The sequence below is a fragment of the Pipra filicauda genome, unplaced genomic scaffold (genome assembly GCF_003945595.2).
Source record: "Pipra filicauda isolate LSUMZ 115617 unplaced genomic scaffold, ASM394559v2 scaffold171_size1565689_pilon, whole genome shotgun sequence".
NCBI classification, from domain to species: Eukaryota; Metazoa; Chordata; class Aves; order Passeriformes; family Pipridae; genus Pipra; species Pipra filicauda.
Genome location: NW_024104229.1, coordinates 1,146,510 through 1,172,537, shown reverse-complemented (window position 1 = coordinate 1,172,537; position 26,028 = coordinate 1,146,510). Strand labels below are relative to the sequence as shown.

The 26,028-nt window shown below is 39.2% G+C and overlaps 2 protein-coding genes across 5 annotated transcripts; one reads left to right on the top strand and one right to left on the bottom strand.

The window, feature by feature from the left end:
* Positions 1 to 729: 729 nt before the first annotated feature.
* On the bottom strand, positions 730 to 20,703 carry USP16 (ubiquitin specific peptidase 16). 2 transcript variants are annotated; one of them, XM_027744209.2, is made up of 18 exons: positions 20,599 to 20,703; positions 18,269 to 18,367; positions 15,920 to 16,101; positions 15,178 to 15,281; positions 12,713 to 12,816; positions 10,763 to 10,944; positions 9,741 to 9,833; positions 8,911 to 9,041; positions 8,456 to 8,543; positions 7,837 to 7,915; positions 6,902 to 6,993; positions 6,110 to 6,166; positions 5,018 to 5,185; positions 3,750 to 4,419; positions 3,392 to 3,486; positions 2,117 to 2,203; positions 1,684 to 1,840; positions 730 to 1,068 (listed from the first exon to the last, which is right to left on the bottom strand). In XM_027744209.2, the coding sequence occupies exons 2-18, from the start codon at positions 18,327 to 18,329 to the stop codon at positions 944 to 946; spliced, it is 2,475 nt and encodes an 824-aa protein (XP_027600010.2). In that variant the 5' UTR covers positions 18,330 to 18,367; positions 20,599 to 20,703; the 3' UTR covers positions 730 to 943. The 2 variants fall into 2 exon arrangements, with proteins under 2 accessions (XP_027600010.2, XP_027600014.2); XM_027744213.2 differs by lacking the exon at positions 2,117 to 2,203.
* On the top strand, positions 20,482 to 26,028 carry RWDD2B (RWD domain containing 2B). 3 transcript variants are annotated; one of them, XM_039379631.1, is made up of 5 exons: positions 20,482 to 20,556; positions 21,351 to 21,569; positions 21,667 to 21,734; positions 22,843 to 23,208; positions 24,854 to 26,028. In XM_039379631.1, the coding sequence occupies exons 2-5, from the start codon at positions 21,363 to 21,365 to the stop codon at positions 25,089 to 25,091; spliced, it is 879 nt and encodes a 292-aa protein (XP_039235565.1). In that variant the 5' UTR covers positions 20,482 to 20,556; positions 21,351 to 21,362; the 3' UTR covers positions 25,092 to 26,028. The 3 variants fall into 3 exon arrangements, with proteins under 3 accessions (XP_039235565.1, XP_027600016.1, XP_027600017.1); XM_027744215.2 differs by having other exon boundaries at positions 20,527 to 20,809; XM_027744216.2 differs by lacking the exon at positions 20,482 to 20,556 and adding an exon at positions 20,837 to 20,844.

Sequence of the window (26,028 nt, the reverse complement as noted above, 5' to 3'; positions counted from 1 at the left end):
CAAGTCTGGAACTGTCATATGCCTAAATAAGGCTTCCATACAACAGCTCTTATGCTTGCTTTAGGCAGTTGGTAGTATGGCTGCAAAATAAACTCAGCTAGTTTTCTGAGGGATTGGCATACTGCTGCATGAGTGCTAGTGCTGATGGCTGTAAGGGTTATAAGAACACATAAGACTGCCCATTTTCCTAGTAATGCCGTTGTGAAAAATGCATTGAATGTAAGCAGCTGCTGTTCTAACATGCAGGAGCCAAGATTTTATTTACTTGAAAGTCAACATGAAGCCTAGCTTGTGGAGAAGTGAACTTGGAAGTTACAAGTCACTGCAGGACTAGTTTTCCTAAGCCTGCAGTGCAGAAAGGGCTACACTGGACTGTACTGAACGGGAGAGAGAGGCAAGTGCTGAGCCTTGCCAAAACACCAGCACAAGAATTCTTAGAGAGTTTGCAACTTGAGGGCTCCTCCAATGGACATAAACCAACAGTGGAAAGGGAGCTGACACTACAATTTTCTCTAAGATGTGTAGGAAGAAACAGCTTCTTATGCTTGGAACCCAGGTCTGAAAAACACAGGGAACACATGATGGCCGAGAGAACTATAGTTCAAAATTATAGCTGGACACTTTAAAATGAAAAAGCTGCTGGCCAAGATTTATAGCATCTGCAGGAAACAAAAAGGAGCAGTTGCTTGTCTAAGTCAACACCCAAATTACTGAATGGAAGCTCAAAGCTGTAATTTTGAGAAAAACTTTTATTGAAAAGTAGTGAAAACACTGGAAAAAGTATAAGTTAACCACTTGTCAGTGTGTTTAAGAAGCATAAAGTGAATTCCTGTTGTTGTATACAGTAGCTCCAACACATTAAAAACATGATTTGCAAGTCTCTGCCTTCGCTCAGACCACCTGAAGAAGGTGACTGCACGCACAAAAAGGCTCTTCTGCTGAGTTACAGCAGCCGCTCATAGAACAGAAGATAGGCTTGTGAGCTCAGCACTTTGGATGCAGAGACAGCTTGTACGTGGGTATCGCTGATGTGGAACCACTGCCCTTTGACTGGTTCAGTTTCTAAAGCTGAGAAAGGAAAAATTGAGGAGTAAAAAGTTATTACAAAGAATCAAAACAATTCTACTATGGTTCTTTAGTAAGAATTGTAGAGTAGAATTACAGAATCTTTAAGGTTGGAAAACACCTCTGTGATCATCAAGTCCAGCCTTTGACTGATTATTGCCTTGTCAGCTAGACTGCAGCACAAAGTGTCATTTCTTGGATCACTTCAAGGGATGGTGACTCCACCACCTCCCTGGGCAGCCCACTCCAACGATTAACCACCCATTCAGTGAAGAAATTCTTCCTCATTGAATCTGAACCTTCCCTGGTGCAACTTGAGGCCATTTCCTCTCGTCCTGTCGCTGGTTGCCTGAGAGTAGAGGCTGACCCCCACGTGGCTACAACCTCCTGTCAGGCAGTTGTAGAGAGTGATGAGGTCTCCCCTGAGCCTCCTTTACTCCAGGCTAAACAGCCCCAGCTCCCTCAGCTGTTCCTCATACAACTCCATCAGCTTTGTTGCCCTTCTTGGAGCACGTACATGCCATGGCAGGGGATTGGAACTAGATGATCTTTAGGGCTCCTTCCAACCCTTCTGTGATTCTATGAGTAAGAATATGTAAAACATTTCTAATGATTTACCTTGAGGAGATTGTCCTCGAAGGACGAGATCAGAGAGGTGGTTGTTCATAGTTCTCATTTTAACATAGGCAGTGTAGTGCCCAGACCTCATTGTTCCGCTGTGTTCAACAACTCCGTAGAGAGAGTACAATACCTTTGTATTCCCTTCAGCCACGTTCTAGAAAAGCAGAAGTTTAGCTATGTCAGTCAGGTAGTGGGTTTTGAAGAATGTAAACTGATTTGTTTGCTGATGAAATGGAAGCTGGTCATTACAGATTCAGGCAAGCACGACAGCCATGATCAGCGCAGTACACCGACTCGAGTACAAGTTATCTGGTATTATCACACAAAATAACAAGCTTGACAAGCATTCTACAAAGATTCTGCTAATCAGCTTCATTGTGGAAGCACATTAGAACACGTGAAAGGATAATCTGATTGTTTTCCCACTTACTTTACATTTAGCTGTGCAGAAAGGAGCCAAGTCTATCACTTCTGGAAACTTGATATGCCTGTTAACCTTCTGCAGATTAAATCCAGCCTTAAACAGCCAAAGTAGAGGAAAACCCCATAATGTTAAAATGGAGCATATTAAAACCATGCTTAGTTACTATATGTTTCAGGTTAATGTTTCAACAATACAAAATTAGTTTTACATTACACAAAACTGGGAAAAAGCAACATTTTTATTTTTTTTTTTTCCTCCAGCGTCCAATTTTCCAGCATTACCTCCTTGCCCCCACATGCTGCACTGGAGCACAAGTTAAGACGGCTCTTCAGCTCACTCTTACATTAACTTAATGGTAGCAAAAGTGGAAAAAGAATCAGCTCCAATGTACTTCAGTAACTATGAGTAACTCTTGATTCTCAGATACTGTAACGTGCCTGAGGATCTAATCTTACAGCATCAAAAGTGATGCAACTTGTGCTCCCACCTTAATCAAATAATTGTTCAGTATCAAACTGGAAAAACAAAATAGATGATGACAAATGTTATTTTCTTCATATTACAGTCTCTTGGAATAGGCTACACATTTCCATTTTCTATATGAAATTGTTTTTCATCTAATTAAAGTTGGCTCCCCTATTTTTCAATTATCTTGTCCTAAACACCAAACAATTTTAAATTTAGAAGAGGCAGTACTGTCTCCCTTTCCTCCTTCTCTCTTGAAAAGCTAAAACTCTAAAATTTTTTTCTACAACTTGGGAATAAAGAGGTAAGGCACTTTACTTCAGTGTCTGTATATAAAACTTAAGTTGCTTTGCTTTGCTTTGCTTTCCTTCTCCCCTCTGCCCCTTACAAGGCTTAGAATCCTCTCTTTTCCACTTCTGCCAACTTATTTGTTGCACTTATTTAGTAAGGGATCATATTCTACCTATACCTACTGAAATGTAAGAGTCCAGGAATTGCTGTAATAGTAGGAAACCATTAGTGCTAAGATGCTGCCTGATACAGTAAGCAATAAGAAAAATGAGGAAATACGTTGTAAATAAGCTCACAAAACAGTGTTTTCCAGCTAATTAAGGGAATATCTTTCAGGAAAACACACCCTAACACCTCAGAGACCATAAAACCCAATGCTGCACACCAATGCCTTCCAAACTGGGAAAAAGACCAAAAGTTTAGGGAAATATAACTGATGTTAGCATATTTTCAAATTGAGCCAGTACTACGTGCATGTATACATATTAAACTGATACTATATACCTACATCAGCCTGGTACTTACGTGTTGAAACCTCTTTAAGTGAAGAGTTAAAATTGGAGGAGCAAGAGAGATTAGCATCTGTTTTTTGGCATTAGTATAAACATATTTCTTTTCACCTGCAGAAAAGAAAAACCACCATTGATTAACATCAAAACAAATGTTACAGCAAGAATTCCTTTAATTTCACTATATAAACTGTTATGTCATCTACTACAACAACTGAGAAGCTGAACATTCCCCTTTAACATGATGAACTGTACAATGGAAGTAGACAAAGTTATAAAGACACCACTTTAGAGGTATTCCCACCACCCTTACCCACCCAAACAGCGGATAGGAACATATTTAAAGTTTTCTTTTAAAAAATAGTTTGTCATACTTTTTATGTTGTTCTTTGGTCCACAATGTCTTTGTGTACATACATCACACAGTAGTTTATTGGTCTCAGTAAGTGTTTCATTACGGGTAAATTGATACAAACAGTGATGGATTGAACCTTCTTCTGGGTTCAGGTCTTCCCTGTTTGCCAGAGTACAAAATGCCATTTCGGGATCTTCTGTCGATACTTTGCATGTCTTGTTGGAAACAGTCTGAAGGTCATCTGAGGTACTCATATCAGATTCATTGGCACCCAAGTGTAGTTTTGCCAAGTCAGTAGCAAGCTCTTCCTCATCTGCATTGTCATCATCCTTATCTTTCAAAGACAGGTTGTCAAGGCCATTGACAAACTTCATAGGAGAATCCAAGCCTTCCATAGGGAGATTCACGAGACATTCATTTTCTACACACTCTTGTTCTGGCTTTCCCGTATTTTCATGCATGCTCTGAACTTCCGTTTTATTTCCCTGTAGAGTCAACTCTTTTTGAGTTAAGCTGTGATCTTTGCACTCATCTGATGACTCCTCTTCTTTCTTCATATCAAGAGTTTCAGAGTTAATTTCTGTCTCTGATTCTTGGTTATACTCGACATCTATCTCTGACTGTCCAGTTGCACACAGATCTGTCAAGTGAAGCACCTTTCCTTGAAGTTTTTGCTGGCGGCGCTGGCTCTGCACATTTGAATACATAATATAAAAGGGTACAAAACCCACAGTAAGTATAAATTATATTTAACCTTTCTTACCACTTCTTTATCAAATTTTTAGTGGCATGCCATAGATGCACAAGGAAGGAGGAGGGGAGAATAAACTGATTTAATGATCAGAGGTGATCAGTTCCACCAATACTGAATTTATCCTCACTGAGATATAGTTCCCACTGCTCCTTTTTACACAATATCATCAAAATACAAATAATGATCCACCTGCTATCTTCCTGATCCTTTCTTATGTCTGTATTCTAAAGTTTTGTGAATATTCTTACAATCAATGACTGGAAAACAGCTGTCTGCTACCAATTAAGGCTACTTCATACAGGCAAACAAATTCAACATTACTCTGGATATTAGGTTATTCCTAGCACAGCAACGCTTAATAGAACATATAACTTCTTAACAGCAAAGATGTAGATATAATTGGTCTTTTCAGTTGTGCATTTGAGTGAGGAGAAATTCTAAGTTGTCTCCTCCTTCATCTAAACTAAGGGAGCAAAAATAATTGGTTTTAACAGAAATTGCAAGCACAAAGTGAAATACTCATCAAAACCAACCTTGGCTTGTTTTTTGGCCTGTTTCTTTGCTTTTTTCTGAAGGTGCTTACTTGTACCAGAGGGCTCATCTTTCTGCTTAAGGTAATGGTCATTGATTTTATCCTCTTCATCTTCAGATTCCTTTTCTTTGGTTTTTTTGATGTTTTCTCTCTTTGTAATTTTTACTTTCTACAAAACCCAAAAAGCCACAAAACAACCACAGAATTAGCGATGTTACTGTCCCAAATAACAAACTACTATTCCAAAGAAAACTGTAGGGATGAGATGTTATCTGAGTTTTCAGCTCAAGATACAACATTTTCATGATATAACATACAACTAACTCACCCCCTAATGTTTATGAAGGAGTGTTTCACTCCAGAGGGGGTCCATGTGAAACAAGGACTTGCAGAATGAAACAGTATGTATAATTAAGGCTATCAAGGGCCAAATTCTGAACCTGTACGGGGGCAACATGATGTTTGCCTCTGGCAGATGTCGTTAAAGAACTGAAGAGTAACATTTTACACAAGTGGAGACATCTTCAGTTGAAGTGCCTGCCACAGAATTTGTTTGCTTCTGCTAAAATGAAATTTGTTTGTGGCAGAAGACATGTGATCCCTTTGGCTGTGGGGGTTTCATTTCAATATTTACTCATTAACTTCTGTGTGAGCAAGTGCTACACAACAAATCTGAAATATTACATATACAGATTATCAATACAAAACACAAAGCAAATCAAGTCTTTTGAGTGTCTGGAGACTGATAAAATTAAATAATATTGATCAAATAAGTATTCACATACTATCCTATCAAGGTTTCTTAACTTTATTCCATAACCTGAATATTAGGAGAAGTGTTCTTGGACTCAGTGGAGAAAAATGGATGAAAAAAGTGGGAAAAAACCTCAAAGCATTCAAGCAACCTGTGTGATTTTCCAGACACAGTTTATGAGCCACAACTTACAGGCATTTACACGGCACTTAAAAGATAGTTTGCGGAAGAGACTTCTAGAAAGATGCTTGAATTGACTCCCTAATGATTGTATAATAAAAGTATTTCATATAAGCAAAAAAAAACTAAGCCAAAAAGCAAACATGTACAATTTCTTACCTGAGCATCTAGTACAGGAAGTGACAAATCAAGGAAAGACTCACGGACCAAGGATACCTTTAAATGAATAATCAAGAATCCAATTTAATTTTGTTTGGAAGCAGCTGGCTTGCTGTCAATAGGCTTATGTGCATATTCACATTCACGTCCTGCTTTCACTTGTGCAGACAAATGTAAAACACAGCTCATCTACCTTCACAAATGACCAAAATCTAGCAGTTCCATTGCCACAGAAATAAGCAAGAAGTATTTTTACAAATTTCAGTGATCTAGTGGTCTAGAATGTGAGAATGCACCTTAGGGTCTAAGAGACTGATAGCTGCAATCTATCATGATATCTACCCAGCCCACTTGCTAATACCCTCAATTACTTAATTATCAGGGTATATCCTCCCAGTAAAGCCTTCTTAACTGTTCACCAATCCCACGGTCATTTCAGGGTGGGAAATGATGAAAAAAAGGAAAGGGCTCCTGACAGCATATTCCTGGTAGCAGAAAAATTCATTTGCTCTACAGTTTGTACTGACAGAAAGTGTTCACTGGGAATCTAAGACGGAATTTTTCTGGCAGAGGCAGCTTGTTGTTGCTGACCTCTTGTTCTGGAAGGCTTTTGAAAAGAACTGAAAGATTAGTTTTATAACAGAAGGAAAGAAAGATTCCAGCCAAATCATGCCCCTTTTTGAAAAGCATGCAGCTAGTCAGCTCTCATCTCTACAGACAGTCACTTTGAGGCTCTCCTGCAGATTACACAATATTATACTCTAGGCTTTTCAAAGTGGACAGTTTACTTACAGTTCTGCATTCCTCACACATGATTGTGCTGGTTAATTCTCCACCAAAGATTCGATCTACAAAACTTTGTATTCCATTTTTCTTTTCATATTCTGAGAATTAAAAAAGTATATAGTAAAGTTAATACAATATATTGGCAGCCAATTTCATTATGGCATACCAAATTAAAAAAAGAGAATACAATATGCAATGTGTGTAATGGAACATGTTGGCCTGTTCTAGTTTCCTCAGGACAGCAAGTACAGCAAGATTCTTAAATTAACCATCTTTTGTATATCAAAGGAAGGGGGGGAACACATTTGCAGAAAACAGCTTGGTTAAACCAACACCTTTACCACTTTCTCCACTTTAGATGCATTTACCTATTTTCTCAGAAGTACTGCATCCCAGTAAGAATTCCCGTTTTCTCTCAAGAGTTAGCAACTATCTGAACTTAAAAAACAAGCACCAACTTCTGTCTCTATAGGCACATGACAAGCAAAACCAATTTCCTCAAGTTGTATTTTCAGAGTAGCACAGAGTCTGCATTTAAATTTTCTCTTCGTCCTAAGTCATGTCAAAAAAGTTTAAAAATTCTTCTGTTTGCTGTTCGGGGGTTTTTATACCACTGTTGAGTAACAGTTATTAGGGGCTGCATAAATTACATTCACATGCTAATATTTTAACTTAAGGATTAATCACTACCCAAACATAATGTACGATGTCTACAGAATCAACTCTCTCTTATCCTGTTACAAAGGAAATGCCACCAACTTCAGCAAGAGACTTAAATATAGACTGAAAATATTGAGCCTCATATTCTAGATACACACATATTCAGGAGGCATAAAGTTATACAATTAAACATGTATCTTTTAGTTGATACTATTAATGTTACTTTATATACTTCAGCAAAACAGAAGATTTTATATGTTACTGATGTTAATTTATTTTACCTTTAATTTTCTTTTTAAGTTCTTCTTCATTTTGTTTGTTAGACTCAGTCAATGCCTTCAGTATTCCAACACTTATTTGCTGAAATTTAAAAAAAATACACACTGTAAAATTTCCTAAATTTATTCAGTTAACCACTTCACTTTACGAAATGTTTCAGAGGGAGGAAAAATAATAATCTTCACCAATTAAGAGAATCAATACAAACCCCACAAATATCTGCAGAGACACAAAATAGTTCCTGCAGATATTAAAAAAAATAATAATCTGGCTTGCAACCATAATGTTCCAATTAATGTATAAGAAAATCAGTCTAAGGATGAAATACTTGCCCAAACTAAAACTGGCAAAAAAAAAAAATAATTATGCAATTTCCACAAGTGCATTTCAGAAATTAAGACAAAAAGACACTCTTTACGGTGACTACACATACTCCAAACCCACTTTTTGTGGGGGTTCTCTTTGCTAATCTGCTTCAAATAAGTGCTATAGGCAGCACAACCACTCTACAGAGGCTGATGTATCTCAGTATGACGGTTCTTTCTCCCCTCAGCAGAGGGGAAAGTCTGGGTCTGGGGTATGGAGAAGAAACGTATGCACAACTGTGAAATTAGCACTCACCTGGATTTCTTCTGCTCTCATTCCATCAAGTAAGTAACGAAGCAATTCATGACTGTCTTGCTGCTGATAACCTTTAAATCGTATTGCTCTGTTAAATGAAACATTACTTGTAAAGTGTAACTGAACCCAGAGATAAACAAAGCAAAACCAACTCACACCAGGCACACAAGGACAAAGTCTTCCTAATGTATGTATACAAAAACAAGTGTCTACATATGGTATTTTCTAAAAATACAAAGCCAAATAATCACTATATGTCACTGAATATCTTTCATTTTACTGCTGTTCATTTATATTTTGCACTTTACTCTCTTCTGTCAAAGCTTTTTAAGTATTCTACAAATTTTATATGCTGTGATGTGAGCTTGTGTTAAAAAAAAGGGAAAAAACTGACCGTCTTTTAAACAACAAACTTTTTCATGGTCACTATGACATGCAATTGTACAGATACTCACTTTTTACAAACCTGAGCAAAAAGTTCCTTAGGAGTAACTACCCCTTTTTTTGTCTCTTGCATTTCTGTCAGAAACTGATGCATGGCTAATGTCAAAGGACATGGCTGATCTAGTTTTATCATCTGAGGTTCCTGTTTGAAAGAAAAGCAAAGGAGCTGTTTTGCCTTAATTTAGTGACTGATTCTTCTATAGTAAGTTTTTCCTTATGTAAACCCTTCAGTGTTTGAAAACTTCGTTGTAATATAGAATATACAAAATTCCAAAATGGCAATAAGTTAACCTGACAAAAACAACACATGGTTTATCATGAAATGATACCAAAAGTCATTAGTTATGTATTGCTTAGTTCCAACTCCAGATTTCTTGCTTTTACTAGGAAAAAAATCCCCAATTTCTTAAAAAAAAAGTGTGACCTTTCTTTCCCATCCAAATCCCTACCTGGACCCATCCAAATCCCTAACTGTAATGACAGGTGCATTATTTAAGTTAGTGCTACAGACATCCTCTAGTTTCCTATTTTGCATTTAGACAAATGACACTACAGTAAGAGTCACGTATTGTCATCCTTTAAATAACTTAATCATAATGCAAGCACTTCTTTTACAACAACTAGTAGTTATTGAATCAATGCTCTTTCACTCTGAACAAAAAACCTCCACTGAATTCAGAAGCAGGTTTACAGAAGTCAATGGTGAAGTTCCTGCTGATTTTACCTCTTAATCTTGTTAGTATTTAGCTGAAACAGCTTTAAAATCCAGAGGTAAGTATTGCTTTTTCCCTTAACAGACTGGAAGGTGGGGACAAACGCTATGGAGGTCAAAGCATATTACCATGGATAACTCAGGTGACTCAATTTTAACTGTTGTACCAGGCATTTTAGCTTCTTTAAGCAGCTCCCTCAGGACTGGAGTTTGTGATAAATTCTGTAGAACATAAAAGACAGAAAGAGGTTGTTAACTGGGGACAACAGGAATTCCACTAGTCATGGAATTTGTAGCAACTAGATTAGCAGCAATTTATTTTTCCCAAACACAGAACTAGAATTGTTAACTACTACTCTGGAATTTCCATACAGCTAATGAGACTTCCAAGTGCCTTCTATAAATACTACTTTAAATTGCAGAAACCGTAAATCTGTTGTTTTTCTACAGATTGATCTTTTGACAAGTGTATTTACTAGTGCCTGTTTCTAAAAATCAAAAGATAAAATGCGGTGTGGGTGGTTTAAAAAGTGTTTAAAAATAAATCAAAAGCGAACAGTTTACTAAAATCTGCAAGTACAGTGGGGATTTTGTTTTAGTAAAGCTTCAGTATCAAGAGCCTAAGAGCACAAGATCACATGTGAGTTTTAATACACATCTTAGCTGAACAAGACACAAGATGGCAATGCATGCAACATGCTCATCCTGTTAACATTTACTTTTGATCTCCCGTTGCTGAGAGAGACATTTTTGTTTCAGTAAACACCCATGCTCTTGGAGTACTAATCTCATATTCTAAGAGGTCAGCAAGGGTGATGTGTCAGACTATTTCATAATTTTATTAAACTAGGAAGGTGGCATGCTTAATTACGTCAGTGAAAAATGCTGTCCCCTCACAGACAAGGCAGTTTTTTTTACTTCCCCTTAGAGCAAGTCTGAACATGCAGCTCCATTTCTATGAATTTCTCTGGGCCAACACACTATTTTTAGAAAGAACCCATCATTCTTGGCAGCTGAAAAAAATCACAGTCTAACTGTGTCGCTGTAAAATGCTGAGGTGGGGGGGTTGTTGTGGCTTTTTCGTTTTGTTTAGAGCTTTTTTTTCTATTCAAAGTTGGTTTTTTTTTTTTAAATACCAATAACTTCTGTACCTGCATCACTGCATTAAAGAAACATGTATTCCCCAAGTTACTAAGTCCTTTCACAGTGACTTCCAAGTTAGTAGTTGAATGGGAATTCTCTTCTTTAAGCGAGACTTCTTTTTCTTGCTCATTTTTGCTGTCTTTTTCTACTTTTTTATTTTCAAGTTCTTTGTTCTCTTGCTGTTTTTCTACTGAAATAATTAAAAAAAACATACCACATATTAACTCACTAACAGGGAATAGGCTAGGAAAAGGTTATTATAGGCAGCAGCAATCTACAATGTTTAAAACTTACACATATGATAATTAATTCTGTAATTGTATAAGTGTAACAATACTGGTTTAGGTTCTTAAACTGTCTAGGTAACAGAAGTTAAAAAATAAACAGAACAAAACAACGACAACAAATACAAATCAAGATCCACCTGAAATGCCATTTCAGGTTAGCATGCAAATTGAAAATGCCTCTTGGCCCAAGAGCCATTCATGCCAACCTCTGAAGCTCTGCAAGTGTTGTCTCAATTTTCATTCCTGTGTCAAAATCACCTACGTTAGGGCTTTCTACAACATCCAACCGGCTCCTGCCGTCAAAGCATTCTCATGTTCATTTTATATACACAGAAGGTTTGTATTTTTAAGACACGTTACAAATATTACCCCCCAAATTACTTTAGTGTATTGCTCAAAGTTTCAATGACCTGTTTAATAAAAACACAAGGGGATTTCAGGCAATTTCCACAGTAACACCCACACTTGTTCTGCCAGCTTGGCAGTCAGTGATTGATTAGACTTCTGATAAACAGGGCTATGAGTTAATATTAACTTTAAAATCAAGTAATGCCAGCTCAGAGAAAGCAAGGAAAACTGACAATACAATCTCTGGACAATGAAGAGATGGCTGGATAACAACAGATGGAACATGTGAAATGGACAACAACTGCCTGTTGGTATTCATCCATTTTCCAGTTCAAACCTGAGAAGAAAATTTTGGCAACTGATATGAAGTTCAAATATTAGATGTAGAGAAACTACGCGTGTGGAAAAGACCACTCAAAAGATTCTGCTTCCTGTGGGAAAATCTCAGCTGCTTTCTGAACAAATTGAATTTGGAGACAGCCACGTTGGCATTGCTGGATGTTTGTGATCCATTTCCCAAGGGGCCTGTGATTTCACCCAAGTGTAGGATGGTGTTGGAATTTTTAAAAGCCATTTTTTACAGCATTTATTTTTATATGCAAATTCTTCCAAGTTTTCTAGTGGGAAGTTGTACAAAACCAATTTTTTTTGCCATTGTGGAAACTGTGAGGTTTTGCTGGGTTTGTTTGCTTTTAAACAACCATGTTTTACAGAAAGACTGCAGGCTAAACACAGTATTTAATAGTTCTGAAAGCACTGCAGTTGCCTATTCTAAATGTACAGACCCCGTGAAAAAACCTCTTGTGTACTCCTTCCATTGGGAAATGTGCTGCAACAGGTGGAGACTTAGTCATTCTAGCTGATACATTCACAAGTACCTAGAAAAATACTTAAGAAAAATCAAATCAAATTATCCTTAAGCAACGACAATTTTCCTTTAGATCTCAAGAGAGACTGAGTGACACTGATGAATAAACACAGCATGGTTAAGTACTGGAAGTCAATTCCATATTCACAGAAAAAGTGAATGTCATTCTTTAAAAAGTCACAGTAAAACTGTCTTTTTTTCCTCCTGTTCTTCTATGTCTTATCTGTAGAAGTTTAGGGGACACTGAGCAAAATCCTGATCCAATCAGGTCCATGAGCTAGGACACTACTTACGCTATCAGAATTGTGACGAAAAAGGGGGAAAAAAGGGAGAAAAAACTTTTTCCTTTACCCTAAGGTGCTAAATCTAATTTAATGTAAATTCTGGATTTACAGTACTGTCTCCTACATTTAGCATACTTTCTGATTTACTGTATCTATACTACAATTACTTACCTGGACGTGATGAGTCAATACAAACTTGTTTTCTAACAAAATCCACAGTCTGGCCCAATTGGGTTGAAGTTTTATACGGAACTTCATTATCACATATGTAGCACCTGCCTCCGCCGCCCCCAAAAGAAAAACAATTAATGCTATTTTTTTCTGTTATTTAAAAATCCTGAACTATTTGCTTGTTTGATGTGATTCATTATACAAAGTTATAAAATTAGAAGATTTAGTTTCAGATTTAGAAGTTTTAGAGAAGAGTTCAATCTACTTCTGATCATGAAAATAAAATGTTTAAAAATTATCTGTAGTAAATTATTTCGGTGACTGGTGGTTGCAATTTACAAATATAAACTAGACTCTGAAGAGACGTGCTTAGAAACCTCACTGCCAGAAAACTTGAAGGAAAATAAAAAATTTTGCCCCAAATCAAGAAACTAAGATATCGGTCCCTAAAGGAAATGACTTACGAATGTTACGGCATGGAAAAATATTCTGAGTATTCTAGCCAAGCAAGTACTTAGTTATATTTAAATTGGATCAGAAATAAATCAGTGTCCACCACTAGACCTGTGGACTTTTATTTGCTCTTCTGTTGCTGATACAAACCCTATTTGTCTCTTTGTGAGCAAAGAAGTGCATGGTTAGGTCAGTAATCTGCTTTAAACTAAAAATTGTGAGACAAGCTGCAGTGATAAAGACTCAAGAAGGGTAAAATTCTGCCAGAACACACACAGCTGAAGGAGTTTTACATATATCAATTTTGTAGTTCAGCTCTTTGAGGAGGTAAAAAAAAGTACTGAAGAGACTACAAATACTTCTGCACTTTGGAACACACCACTCACAGTTCTTAGGTACAAATCATTCAGCAGATTTCAGGATCACCTTAAGTTAGATTCAATTTTCTGATATAAAAAGCAGGAGAAGTCTGCAGCAAAGTGCTTCCCTAGCATTAGCTGCAATCTCTAGCATCCCTGGCATTAGCTGCAATTGTCATATTTCTTCATATCTCATTAAAAAAAAGTGGCTCAACTTGTGGATCCCCGATTGTATCTCTATTGTCTGGTTAACCATAAAAATAGGCATTCTCACTCCTGGAATAACAAATGATAGTTACTTCCATGGGCAGTTTTAACATCATAAGCCTTGATCTGTCAAAAAATTTGTAGGCAACCTTGAAAGAATCGAGGGATTGGAAAAAGTTTTGTTAGCAATGGCTGCTTGACCAACGGGGCAAAACCACAAGTAGATCCGACTGCTGTGCCATACTAGCACTGAAAATGTGTACAACAGCACTTATAAATGCAAAAGAGCAGAACACTCCTCTTCCTCTCCAAGCTTAAAACATTTCTTTTAACTGTTTACAGGTATTATGCATATCCAATTTGAACCACGTATGCATGCACACCATAGAGAGATTTATTCACATATTCATATCATTAATAAAAGCAAAAGCAGTTTTGATCAGAATTTATTTACTAGGCCCACTGTGTGTAATATAGTTTTTGACTGTTTTGATTTATAACAATAACTTATAGCCAATATATCAATCTCTGAATCATTTCTTGGGCAACTTTGTACAACCAAGAAATTCTAGGAGGAAGCAAAAACATCCTCCTTTGACAACTTCCTCTCATTCACAAATACTTTGATTAAAAACAGGGGAAAAAAAGCACTTAAAGCCCCACAATTTTAACACTAATTTAAATTCGCAAAAAGAATTCAGTAGTTCATTAGTAATACATGTTATTAATAATGTCCATTTTCATTCCAAAGTTCAATACACGTAAGTGCTAAATATGATCAAGTAAAACAGGTAATGTTATATAAAATGAACATAATGACAGATATGAAATCATCAAACAAAGTTACTAAGCAAAATGAAAACTCTTTACATCAGGTACAGTACTTCTGTAGCATAGTTTAGAAAATTAGGGTTCCTCCTTCCATATAGTAACGTATAATTCCTTTTAAGAGAAGGAAATACTGCCAGGGAGATGGATTTTGTATTGCTTGATTCAGTAGCATTTTCTAATTCTACAGCTGTGCTTCCTGACTACATGTGATACCAAAAAATCATATTTACTGAGAAAATAAAAGTTTCTCAGTAAGTGCATATCAGAAAGAACCTTCTCCCAAGGTCTAAAGTTATGATTTAGAGCTACATATCAACATTTGTTTCCATTTGTCAGGATTCTGACCAAGTAAAAGCAGTAAAATATGAAGTCAACCACATTTACTAATTGGTCTATTTCAGCCTTGATTATGAAAATTTTCTAATTATAAATTTTACAAGAAAATAACATTTATTCTGCAAATCTCAGCAAAGACTGCTGGGACTTATGCGTATGGAAATACTTTAATATACACCTAGAGGTAAGTCCTAGAATTCACAAAAAAAAAAGACAAATTATAACCCAGCCTCTGTTGTCCTTCAGCTATGTCTTTTAAGTGTCACCTGACAAACTCACCACACACTCCAGTTGTCCAAACTGAGAACCAAACAGTGAGGATCTGATCTTGGCTTTTCATAATGCTTTAAAGCATGCTGGTCAGGAGAATTTCTGTCACAACCCTACAATGTTGACAACCAGAAGTGTCACAAAATCCAGCTGACAATCAATGAAACATACATAAAGTCACAGTATAAACAAAGTTCAAAATTAATACTGTTTAATTATGTTAAACTAATTAGGATCAACAGATGGGTCTCTATGAGTTATTTCTGCAGCTAGAAAGGCAATTTACTGGGTGCAGAATAACTATAAAGCTGCTCTGGGACTGAACATTTAATTTACAAATTTCAGTTTGAACACCTGAAAGAACGAAACAGAACAAAACCCTCTTCAGCATGCAGAGTTCTAAGTTTAATGAATTAATGTGAGCATTAAGATCTTACTGTAAAAAAAAATCACAAATTAGGAGCATTTTTACTTTCTCAGCAAAATAATTTGAACTTTCTAGGAAAACAAGTCCTCAAGATGGTGTTTTAGCCTAAAGCTTGCTAAATGCCTTTGTGCCAAGCTTTCAAGTACTTCATTTGACATTTAGAGCAGACATTTTTTAACTACACTACAGCATACAAAATCATTTAGGTAGCAACACCTTTAAAATAAAAAAAGAAAGAATATTAGAGTTTAATTAGAAGCTCTCTTGTTCTACTATGTTATGAGACCCTGAAAGATATTAAGACACATTAACAACAAAAGATACCCTATGTCCACATTTTAGGCATAACCATATCGAAGGGCCTTCATCAGTCTCCTCCTCCTCAGACTTCTCTTGGGTCTTATTGTCTGCCTTGCAGTCCTGACAAACATGCCATTCCACGTTCAGCAGTGCCTTTTTCAGATGACCTTGGTCCAATCCTTTACGAATATGTTTGCATGTAGGTTCTATAAGATAAAAAGCACAAGAAGGATGTAGGTATCATAACAAATGCAAATGTTAAGGACACAGGCAGCAATCCAGAAGTTGGGATAGTCTTTCTAGAGTCAAAGAAACATTGACAATTTATCAGATGTATCAGAAAGAAACCCTTTATTATCCTCATTCAGAATCTAGGGATACCGTTGCTGCATCCCAAACTATTGTATTGCTAAAAGTATCCCACAGAGTTACATCTAGTTAGAGGAGTTGACAGAACTTTTGGATACACACTTACCTAGTATGTCAGGCTTTTATTATTGTGGTGTTATGATTCCCAAACCTCCCATGGAGCAGCCACAGCCCACCACCACAGTTTCCCATCACCAAGGCCGCACCTGCCTGTCTTACAGAAGTGGAGATTATGGAGTCTCTGCTTCCAGCTGAGCTGCCTCAGTGAAATTATGCAGCAGATTATGGTAAAAAAAGAATGGCAGTCATAGTTCTCGTGCTGTTATCACTTTGCACTGCGATACTACAACCTAACTGCACCTTCTGGGCCTGGTGTGAACTCCATCTATTTAACCAAACTTTGCTAAGAATGATTACACCAAGAACAGGCATCTGTTGCTAAGAGCCACTTTTCAGGAGTTTAACTATCTTATTTCTTCCTGTTTAATTTTTCAAGTTGTTGGTTACATTTCTGCAAAACAGCTATTGACAAGAATTATACCACTGTTTGCATAATTAAGCTGTCTTAAGTCCTGTTCTTTGAGGTATTTTTATTGCTCAGATAGTGTAACAGCTCTGAATCCATCTTTGTTGAGGATCCCATGCAAGATTACAGCCTCAAAATAGCAAACTGGTGCAAATTTTGGACCTACAGTTCTGTTCCTGTCCAAGATTACAGGATTTTAGCACAGTGCAAATGCTAGCCAACAAAAGACAAATACAGATATTTAGATGCGTTCTTTAAGCCTTTTAAAAAAACACAAGCTTCATCTACAACTTCAAATTTTTTAAAAAGAAATCCAAACCTTTTGTATTTTGCCAACTACTATTACAGTTGAATTATTCATAATAAGTCTTAGTTTCTTTTGTGGCTTTATAGAACTCTGTCATGGTAAAATAAGCTATTTATAGCCAAAGAGGTGAAATGCCATCAGCAATGACACCATAACTGATCTCTCTGCTGGAGAAGAAGAGGAACCGTTACAGCACACATGGACCTAGACTCCAGGAAACAAATAAAAAACCCCAAAACCCCAAACCAACACCCCCCAGAAACCCAAACAACCAAACCAGACAAAAGCAGCTAAAAAAGCCTCTCCCATCGGAGACAGAAGCCACCCAAAGAAGACCAGGACACCGAGGAACACGAAGTACAGTAGACTTGAATTTAAACAGGCCATCACACCAAGCCTCCTGGCTGAACTTGTAAGTGCACTCTCTCACAGATAAATCAGCATGGCTCAATTCACTGCCCCAGTCGGGATCACTGAAACAGATGAGCAAGATGCAATCTGTGACCTGGTAGACAAGGTGGTAGAAGAGAACGCTACACAGCACAAGGAAAAACAAAACCTACAATAACCAGGGTAAACAAGATAAATTAAATTTCAAGATGGGGTGAGATCAAGTAGAGCTAGAATAAAATTTACTATTTGGGATTAGGAACTATTAGGAACGGAAGGAAAGGAAGATATTTTAACCAAAATTCTCTATGACTAGAGAGCTGAGCTGTCCAGGGTCAGTACTAAATTAGCAGCTACAATAAAGACAAATTATTTCACAGAAAATACTTCAATCACAGCCCTTATTGCTAAAGCAAGAATCTTCTGTAACAAAATTTTCATTAGGAGAATGCTACTTAAGCCTTAAGCTTAACAGCTGACCCTTTATATTTTGAGAAATTTTATACAACCTGTGTATCAGTAAAGAACTGTGTGTCTGAGTTTCCTAAAAGCCAGAAAACAATATTAGTTTTCAAGATGAGATTATTATTTTCTAGCATACTTAGAAAAGTAGCAACACGTTTCTTGTTAGACCTCAGTTTCAATTTAAAAAATCCACATTTTGTAAATGAGACTCCAAGGACAGTGACTAGTGTAAGGGCCTTCTAATATTAACCAGCTTTCAAGCCTTCTTTGAGGGTAAAAAAACATTAGGTTCACAGACTTCTCTGGGGAAACATACTCAGTATATCCGGAGACTCATCAAACTGTGCAGTTTTGCCTTTGATGCGTTTCTTTCCCATTTTTGTAGTTTTTAATTGTTCTTAAAAGGAAGAGTGACCTAGGAAAGAAAAAATAGTAAAATTAGAAAGTAATTTTGGCTTTACTTGTTCATTGCTACACAAGTTATTTCTATGGCTAAGCTGTCCCTTGAGGTGAACTAACTTGCCTTGATTTGACATTTTGAAAAGAAAAAAAATAGTAATTATATTTTAACATGAAACAATTGTAGCTGTTGTACAGACAAGATCACAGTGTGAATTACAAAACCCAAATGACTGAAAATCTTAAGTCAAAAGCATTGCACAAACCGAGAAGATTGGAAACTTTAGTATCAAAAATACTATGACTCGTTAGGATTTGTACTCTAACTAATAACAACAGAGGGATTTTATGAAAAAGAATTAGTTTTGTCCCAATTGAAGTTATTTGCAATTACAATCTTTCTGTTTTGTTTATTCCAAATTCCTTGTGTCTTTGATGAAGTCTGACACATGCAAAAACTCTAATATAATTGAAAATACACAGACGACGGGAGTTCCAATTTTTTAATTTCTTCACTGGGAAAGATTTATCATCACCTTCCCCACACATCAAGCAAATAATTCAGATGGGTCTGTTATTTGCTATGCCTGTAGACTCTTCTCGACAAGAGTGATCTACCACTACAGAAACCTAAACCAAATGCTTGGCTTCAAAAAGGTGGCTACTGCACATATGGTAGGGCATTTTTAGTTTCTAGTCTGTAGCCCCTGTAGTAAAGATCATCCAAAAAGCTCAGGTAAACTTAAAACTCGACATATTCTATACAACGAAAACAAGGAAGCTAAAAGGGTTCCAAATGAAGTCTCTGCAGTCTTTGCAGGCTAGCCTAACCCTGCAGTCCACCCTTCACTTAAACACAGTCAGCACTAAATCTGACCTGTATCAGCCCATCCTTTCAAACCCCTTTCTTAGCTCATACTCGGCAGCACACCAGCCACAGAGCACAGCTGCCTGCTCGCAGTGGTCGCAGCCAAAAAATGAAGCCACACCAAGAGAATCAGAGAAAAACTAAGCGGGGAAGAGCTTAGGCATGATACTCACAGACGACTTTTTTTATGAAAAGCCTTTTACAAACACGTTTGCACGAGCATGTGTACGTGAGCATGCTCTTAGGGCAGATGACCCAGTTGCTGATGGAAGCTTGACAGACATTTCATTAAGGGCAGAATTATCAACTTTTGCAACTTAGCATTCGATTAGTTCACAAAAAGAAATGACAGTTCATCCAACAACCCTTCCCTAGACCGCATTTTTATGCAAAAACTACAATACGTACCTTATACGAACAACTTTTAATTGTTAAAATCTTTTCCAAATTGTCCTTGCTCCTGCCAGGAAGGTAGGACAGCAGGAACACGTGTAGCTATTAATTTAACCCACGCTGTGCCTGGGCAGACTTCTCTGACAGGTTCTGCACTAGCCTTTTCAGGGCACAGCCCTCACCACGAAACGCGCTGCACCGCCTAAACGACTAATACATTTTATTTAGTATTTTTTGAGATAAGATAGAGCACTCTGCAAATGCGCACCTGCACCTGACACCCTGGCAAAACGCCCTCAGAGGCTCACCTGGGAGCCACCGGGGTGTGGTGGGGAGCAGGCTGGGCTCCAATGGCTCTGCCGGGCTCCTGTCGCCAGCCGACAGCCCGGTCCTGAGGGGAGCAGGGGCAGCCCGCCACGACGGGGAGCAGGTGTGCCTTGTGGGCGGGCACAGCCCGGCTGGGCATTCACCTGGGCACTCGGTGGGTGCTCAGGTGGGCACTCGGCACTCAGGTGGGCACTTGGTACTCAAATGGGTGCTCAGGTGAGCACCCGGTATTTAGGTGGGCGCTCAGATGGGTACTTGGTACTGAGGTGGGCGCTCAGGAGGGCGCTGAGGTGAGCACTCGGCACTCAGGTGGGCTCTCAGGAGGGCGCCCAGATGGGCGCTCCGTACTCAGGTGAGCGCTCAGGCGGCCGCTCCGCCCGTCCCGTTCCGCAGCCCCGGGGCCGCCCCGCGCCCCCACCCCACGTGCACGCCGCCCCCACGCCGCGCGCCGCTGCCCCGCCCCGCCCGCTTCCCATTGGCCCGCGCCCGCCTCCCGCGCCATCACTGACAGGCACCGCAGCCAATCGGGAGCGCCGCGTGTCCCGGCCGGAGCGGTGGCTTCGGAGAGAGCTCCGCGCTGGGAGGAGAAGAGAGGCCGCGGCGGTAGGAGCGCGGCGGTAGGAGCGCGGCGTTAGCCGCGCGGGGCTCCCGTCCCTCACCTGCCGGTGCCGAGGGGCGAACAACTCGGTGGTACATGGCTCCGTCTCGGGGCAGACGGCAACCTCACCTCATCCCCCAGCGGCGGGGCAGCGGTCACCGGCTGCCATGGGCGCTTCCGGCGCGCTGCATTGTGGGGCCGTGACGAGGCTGGGAGCGGGACGTGTCCGCGCATGCGCGGGCGCCACCGCTCCGAGCTCCGTTGTGATGTTGGTGAGCGCCGGGCGAGGACAGGGACAGGGACAGGGGTAAGGGCAAGGACCGGGACCGGGACAGGGACCGGGACAGGGACAGGGACAGGGACAGGGACAGGGACCGGGACAGGGACAGGGACAGGGACAGGGACAGGGACAGGGACAGGGACAAGGCAGGGTCAGGGTAGGGACAGGGCAGAGACAGTGACAGGACCTGAGGGAACGGCATGAAGCTGTGTCAGGGGAGATTTAGGTTGTATATTAGGAAAAGGTGTTTCACCCAGAAGGTGGTTGGGCACTGGAACACTCTCCCCGGGGGCGGTGGTTGTGGCACCAAGCCTGAGGAAGTTCAAGAAGTGTTTGGACAATGCTTTCAGGCACATGGTGTGACTCTTGTGAGTGTCCTGTGCAGGGCTAAGAGTCGGACTCAATACCGCTGGTGGGTCCCTTCCAACTTAAAATATTCTGTCATTCTATAATATGATTTATATAGGGATAGTTAATGAAATCTGTCCCACATTCAAGCTGTATTTTTCTTCCCTAAATTTTTCTTTGCTCAGGGAACAACAGAAATGACTAACCAAGAAGAAGCAGAGATGCAGATTTCAGAGTTAGATTTACTGTCTAGCATGTTTCCTTATGAGGAGGAGTTTGCTGTGACAGACCAGCTGGCTCTAGCTGAACTGAAACACTATGCTGAAAATGAGTCTGCAGAGGTGCCGTCTTCGAAAGTTCAGTTTGTACTGAATGTAAAGGCTGAGGTCCCTAATGCCTCTGTGGTACTGTGAACATATATTTTTTTTGCTTTATTTTATTTTATTTTTTTGTGGGATTTTAGGGCTTACTTGAACTAAGCATTTGCTCCTTTGTTTTCAGGTGGAATTCTCTATGGCCTGTGCTTTGCCATTTAAATATCCAACTGTTCTACCGGAAATCACTGTGAGGTATGGCAGCTCATAAAAGCATTTAAAAGTTATTGTGTGTTACAAAAATACAGTTATTATAAGAGAAAGCAGTCCTCTTTTTTGATGGTTTACTGCCAGATTAGGCTGGGTGGACAAGTGTTGAAGAAAATCAAATCTTAAAAGGTTATGATTTCTCAGCAAATAAGCAAAGGGAAAAAGTGTATAGGAGTGCTGTCGTCTGTACAGAAAGGTTACTGTAGATACTGTTCATAGGTCTCATGCTCAAGAAGAGAGACCGTTGCCTGTTTTGATAAAGCTTAACACTAACTAAAGGAATGAGTAGCCAGTGGTCTTATTTTTCCCCTGTCACAATGCTGTTGCTCCCAGCCTTCTGATATTTTTTACTTCTGTTTAAAGAAGTAGCCTTGCATATTATGGGAAATTAGTCCAGCCACCATACTTACTTTTGAAGTGCCTTTTTCTTGATTTTGATTTACAGATTGGTAGTACTGTGTGTGAATTTAAGAGTTAGCACACCAATTAAATACTAATTGAGACATTTTCACAGCTAATGTGACTTAAATATCAGTAGCAAGTGCATATCATGTAAATATGCCTGATTTTCTTGGCAGCTTGAAGTAAAACTTTTGAAAAGTTATGAAGCTTGGGAGGGGTCTAGAGAGTAAGTTGTATAAAGAGTGGCTGAGGGAGCTGAGGTTGTTTAGTCTGGAGTAAAGGAGGCTCAGGGTAGACCTCTCCCTACAGCTATCTGAAAGGACATTGCAGCAAGGTGGGGGTTGGCCTCTACTCCCAGGCAACCAGTGACAGGATGAGAGGAAATGGCTTTAAGCTGCACCAGGGAAGGTTCAGGTTGGACACAAGGAAGAATTTCTTGATGGAAAGGGTTGTCAAGCATTGGAACAGGCTTCCCAGAGAGGTGGTGGAGTCACCGTTCCTGGAGGTGCTCCAAGAAATGACTGGATGTGGCACTCAGTGCTCTGGTCTAATTGACAAGGTGGTGATTGGTCAAAGGTTGGGCTCAATGATCTTGGAAGTCTTTTCCAACCTTAACAATTCTATGATTCTGTGATTCTAAAAACATGCTAAATTGTAAGCACATAGTAACTGCATTTGTACTTTCCTTTAGGTCGTCGTTATTAAGCCGCTCTCAGCAGATTCACCTGAACTCTGATCTAAAAACATATTTGATGCAAAACTGCCGTGGTGAGCCCTGCATGTTGAGTGCAAGGCAATGGGTTAAAGACTACGCAGCTGCTTACATTGACAAAGAGCTTTCATCTTCCTCAGTGACAACTGCAAGTGCCATTCAGGCAGAAGTCACTACATTCACTCGATTGTGGATCTATAGTCATCACATTTACAACAAGCAAAAAAGAAAGAATATTATTGACTGGGCTAAGGAGCTCTCTCTTTCAGGGTTTTGCATGCCAGGGAAACCAGGTGTTGTTTGTGTAGAAGGTTTACAAAGTAATTGTGAAGAGTTCTGGTCAAGGTTAGTTTTTCTTTGTACTTAAATGCCATTAGCAGTTAGAATATTACATTTTTTCATGTTGTACCTGTGGCCAGAAGGTGGGAAATCCAATCACCTTCCAAGATTAAAGATCTGCCAAGTATTGATGATTTAGATGAGGGGATTGAGTCCATCATCAGCAAATTTGCTGATGACACTAAATTGAGAGGGAGTGTCGACCTGCTGGAAGGCAGGAGGGCTCTGCAGAGGGATCTGGATAGACTTGAGAGATGGGCTGATTCCAATGGGATGAAGTTCAATAAAGCCAAGTGCCGGGTCCTGCACTTTGGCCACAACAACCCCCTGCAGCGCTACAGGCTGGGCACAGAGGGGCTGGAAAGCAGCCAGGCAGAAAGGGACCGGGGGGTACTAATTGACAGGAAGCTCAACATGAGCCAACAGTGTGCCCAGGTGGCCAAGAAGGCCAATGGGATCTTGTCCTGTATCAAAAATAGCGTGGCCAGCGGGAGCAGGGAAGTGATCCTTCCCCTGTACTCTGCGTTGGTGAGGCCACACCTTGAGTATTGTGTTCAGTTCTGGGACCCTCAGTTCAGAAAGGATATTGAGGTGCTGGAGCGGGTCCAGAGAAGAGCAACGAGGCTGGTGAAGGGACTGGAGCATAAGTCCTATGGGGAGAGGCTGAGGGAGCTGGGGTTGTTTAGCCTGGAGAAGAGGAGGCTCAGAGGTGACCTCATCACCGTCTATAACTACCTGAAGGGAAGTTCTAGCCAGGTGGGGGGTGGTCTCTTCTCTCAGGCACTCAGCAATAGGACAAGGGGGCACGGGCTTAAGCTCCGCCAGGGGAAATTTAAGTTGGATATCAGGAGAAAATTCTTTACAGAGAGAGTAATCAGGCATTGGAATGGGCTGCCCAGAGAGGTGGTGGATTCACCATCCCTGGAGATTTTTAAACGCAGATTGGACGTTGCACTGAGTGCCATGATCTAGTAAATGGACTGGATTTGGACCAAGGGTTGGACTCGATGATCTCGGAGGTCTTTTCCAACCCAATCGATTCTATGATTCTATTGCATTTATAATAATGTATTTACAACTCTGAATATCCACTGTACTGTTGGTTGCAGCAATCAAAGCAACCATGGTGCACATTTATTTCTGTTTTATTTTCCTCTGTGTGTCACTTTTCTAAGGATGGGCAACAGTTATGTTAGATATGTATGCTCTTATATCACTTTATGTTCGTGTTTTATTCTGCTTCCATCATTTATACTTCTGGGCGATGCAGACTAAATGAACACTGTAATTTGATTATAACAGCTAAGAGAGTATGAGAATTCTTAGCATGGGGAAGGCAGAAGTGAGCACCGAAATGAAAAACACATCTTCATTAATTATTTTGTGAGGAATGACATTAAGGTTTTGGAATCCTGAGGAGATATAAAAAAACAAGCTCCTCCTTATGAGAGTGTTTGCATGTGAGCAGTATTTCTATGACCAGCTCATGAACCATTATCTCTGTCTATGTATGTATATATATATATATAATATATATATGTATACAGAAAAAACAGAATTTTTTGACTCTTGTGATAATAGTTATTCCATAGTATTTCCTAAAACAGTCTTTATTTTATAGACAGATTAGTATTTCTCCAATTGCTTTCAGAGTAAGAAGACTAACGTGGAAAAGAATTCTCATTCGGCACAGAGAAGATGTTTCTTTGGAAGGTGGAGGACATGCTGAGATTCAGAACCAACGGAAGTTTTCCACTTTGGAAGAAAAATGTTTTGATGCACATGGTGCCAGGGGAAATCATATGGATTTGGGGCAACTCTATCATTTTTTAGAAGAAAAAGGATGTGCTGACATTTTTCAAATGTACTTTGGGGTTGAAGGGCATTGAAGGGTTTGAAGATCAGCACAGGCCCCAGCACTTATGATTGGAATTTAATCCTCATAACAGATTCCTTAGCTGTTCTGCAACAGTTGATCAGAGAGGGAATTAATAATTCATGGTTTATGTCATGAATACAGTTTTCAATGAAAACAAATATCCAGTGAAATCCCGAATAATGAAAATGACTACACGAATACTTTATTACTTCATTTACTTTCTGATTTTAAGGAGATTTAGGGTACATACCTAATTACAATTAAAAAAAATGCATTTGATAACCAACTGGGCAGTTATGGAATTACAGATGAATGAATAGATGGAATATAGGGAATGAATATATGAATAAGAAGTTACAAAAATGCAGTGTGGATGTCTCAGGAGGGGAAATGTTATGTTTACATTAATTGCTACTGTTTACATACACTACACAAAGACTTTTTTGTAACAATCTTCTACTTCCTACATGAAAATTTATTAAGCCATGAGATCAATATTTTATTTAAAAACAAACAAAAGGAGGGAGCAAATTTACAAGAGTCTTGCATATGCTAAGAAGCTGAGCTAGGATGCCTACTCTAAGGTGTAAGAGTTTTTTGTAGGTACAAGTGTGTATGCAGGTAAGAGAAATACCACGGTGGTTTCACTACATCTGTAGCTGAAGAGTTTATTTTTATTTGTGTAGAAGCAACAAAGATGAAGAATCAAGGATGGGCTCCCTTACAGCGCACTCCAAAACTGTGAAATGATCCTCAGCCTTCTGAGTTCACAAGTTTTCATTCCTGTAATATAAAGTGCATTATGCTGCGTGTGTTTTTGAGTCCAGTTTCAACAAAGTTGTACTAATTAATCCTAATTTTATCGATACTGTATCTAAATCCCACGTCTGAAAAAGCACAAATTGGTCGCTTTGGATTAAATATTTTTAATAAATATTGATTAAATA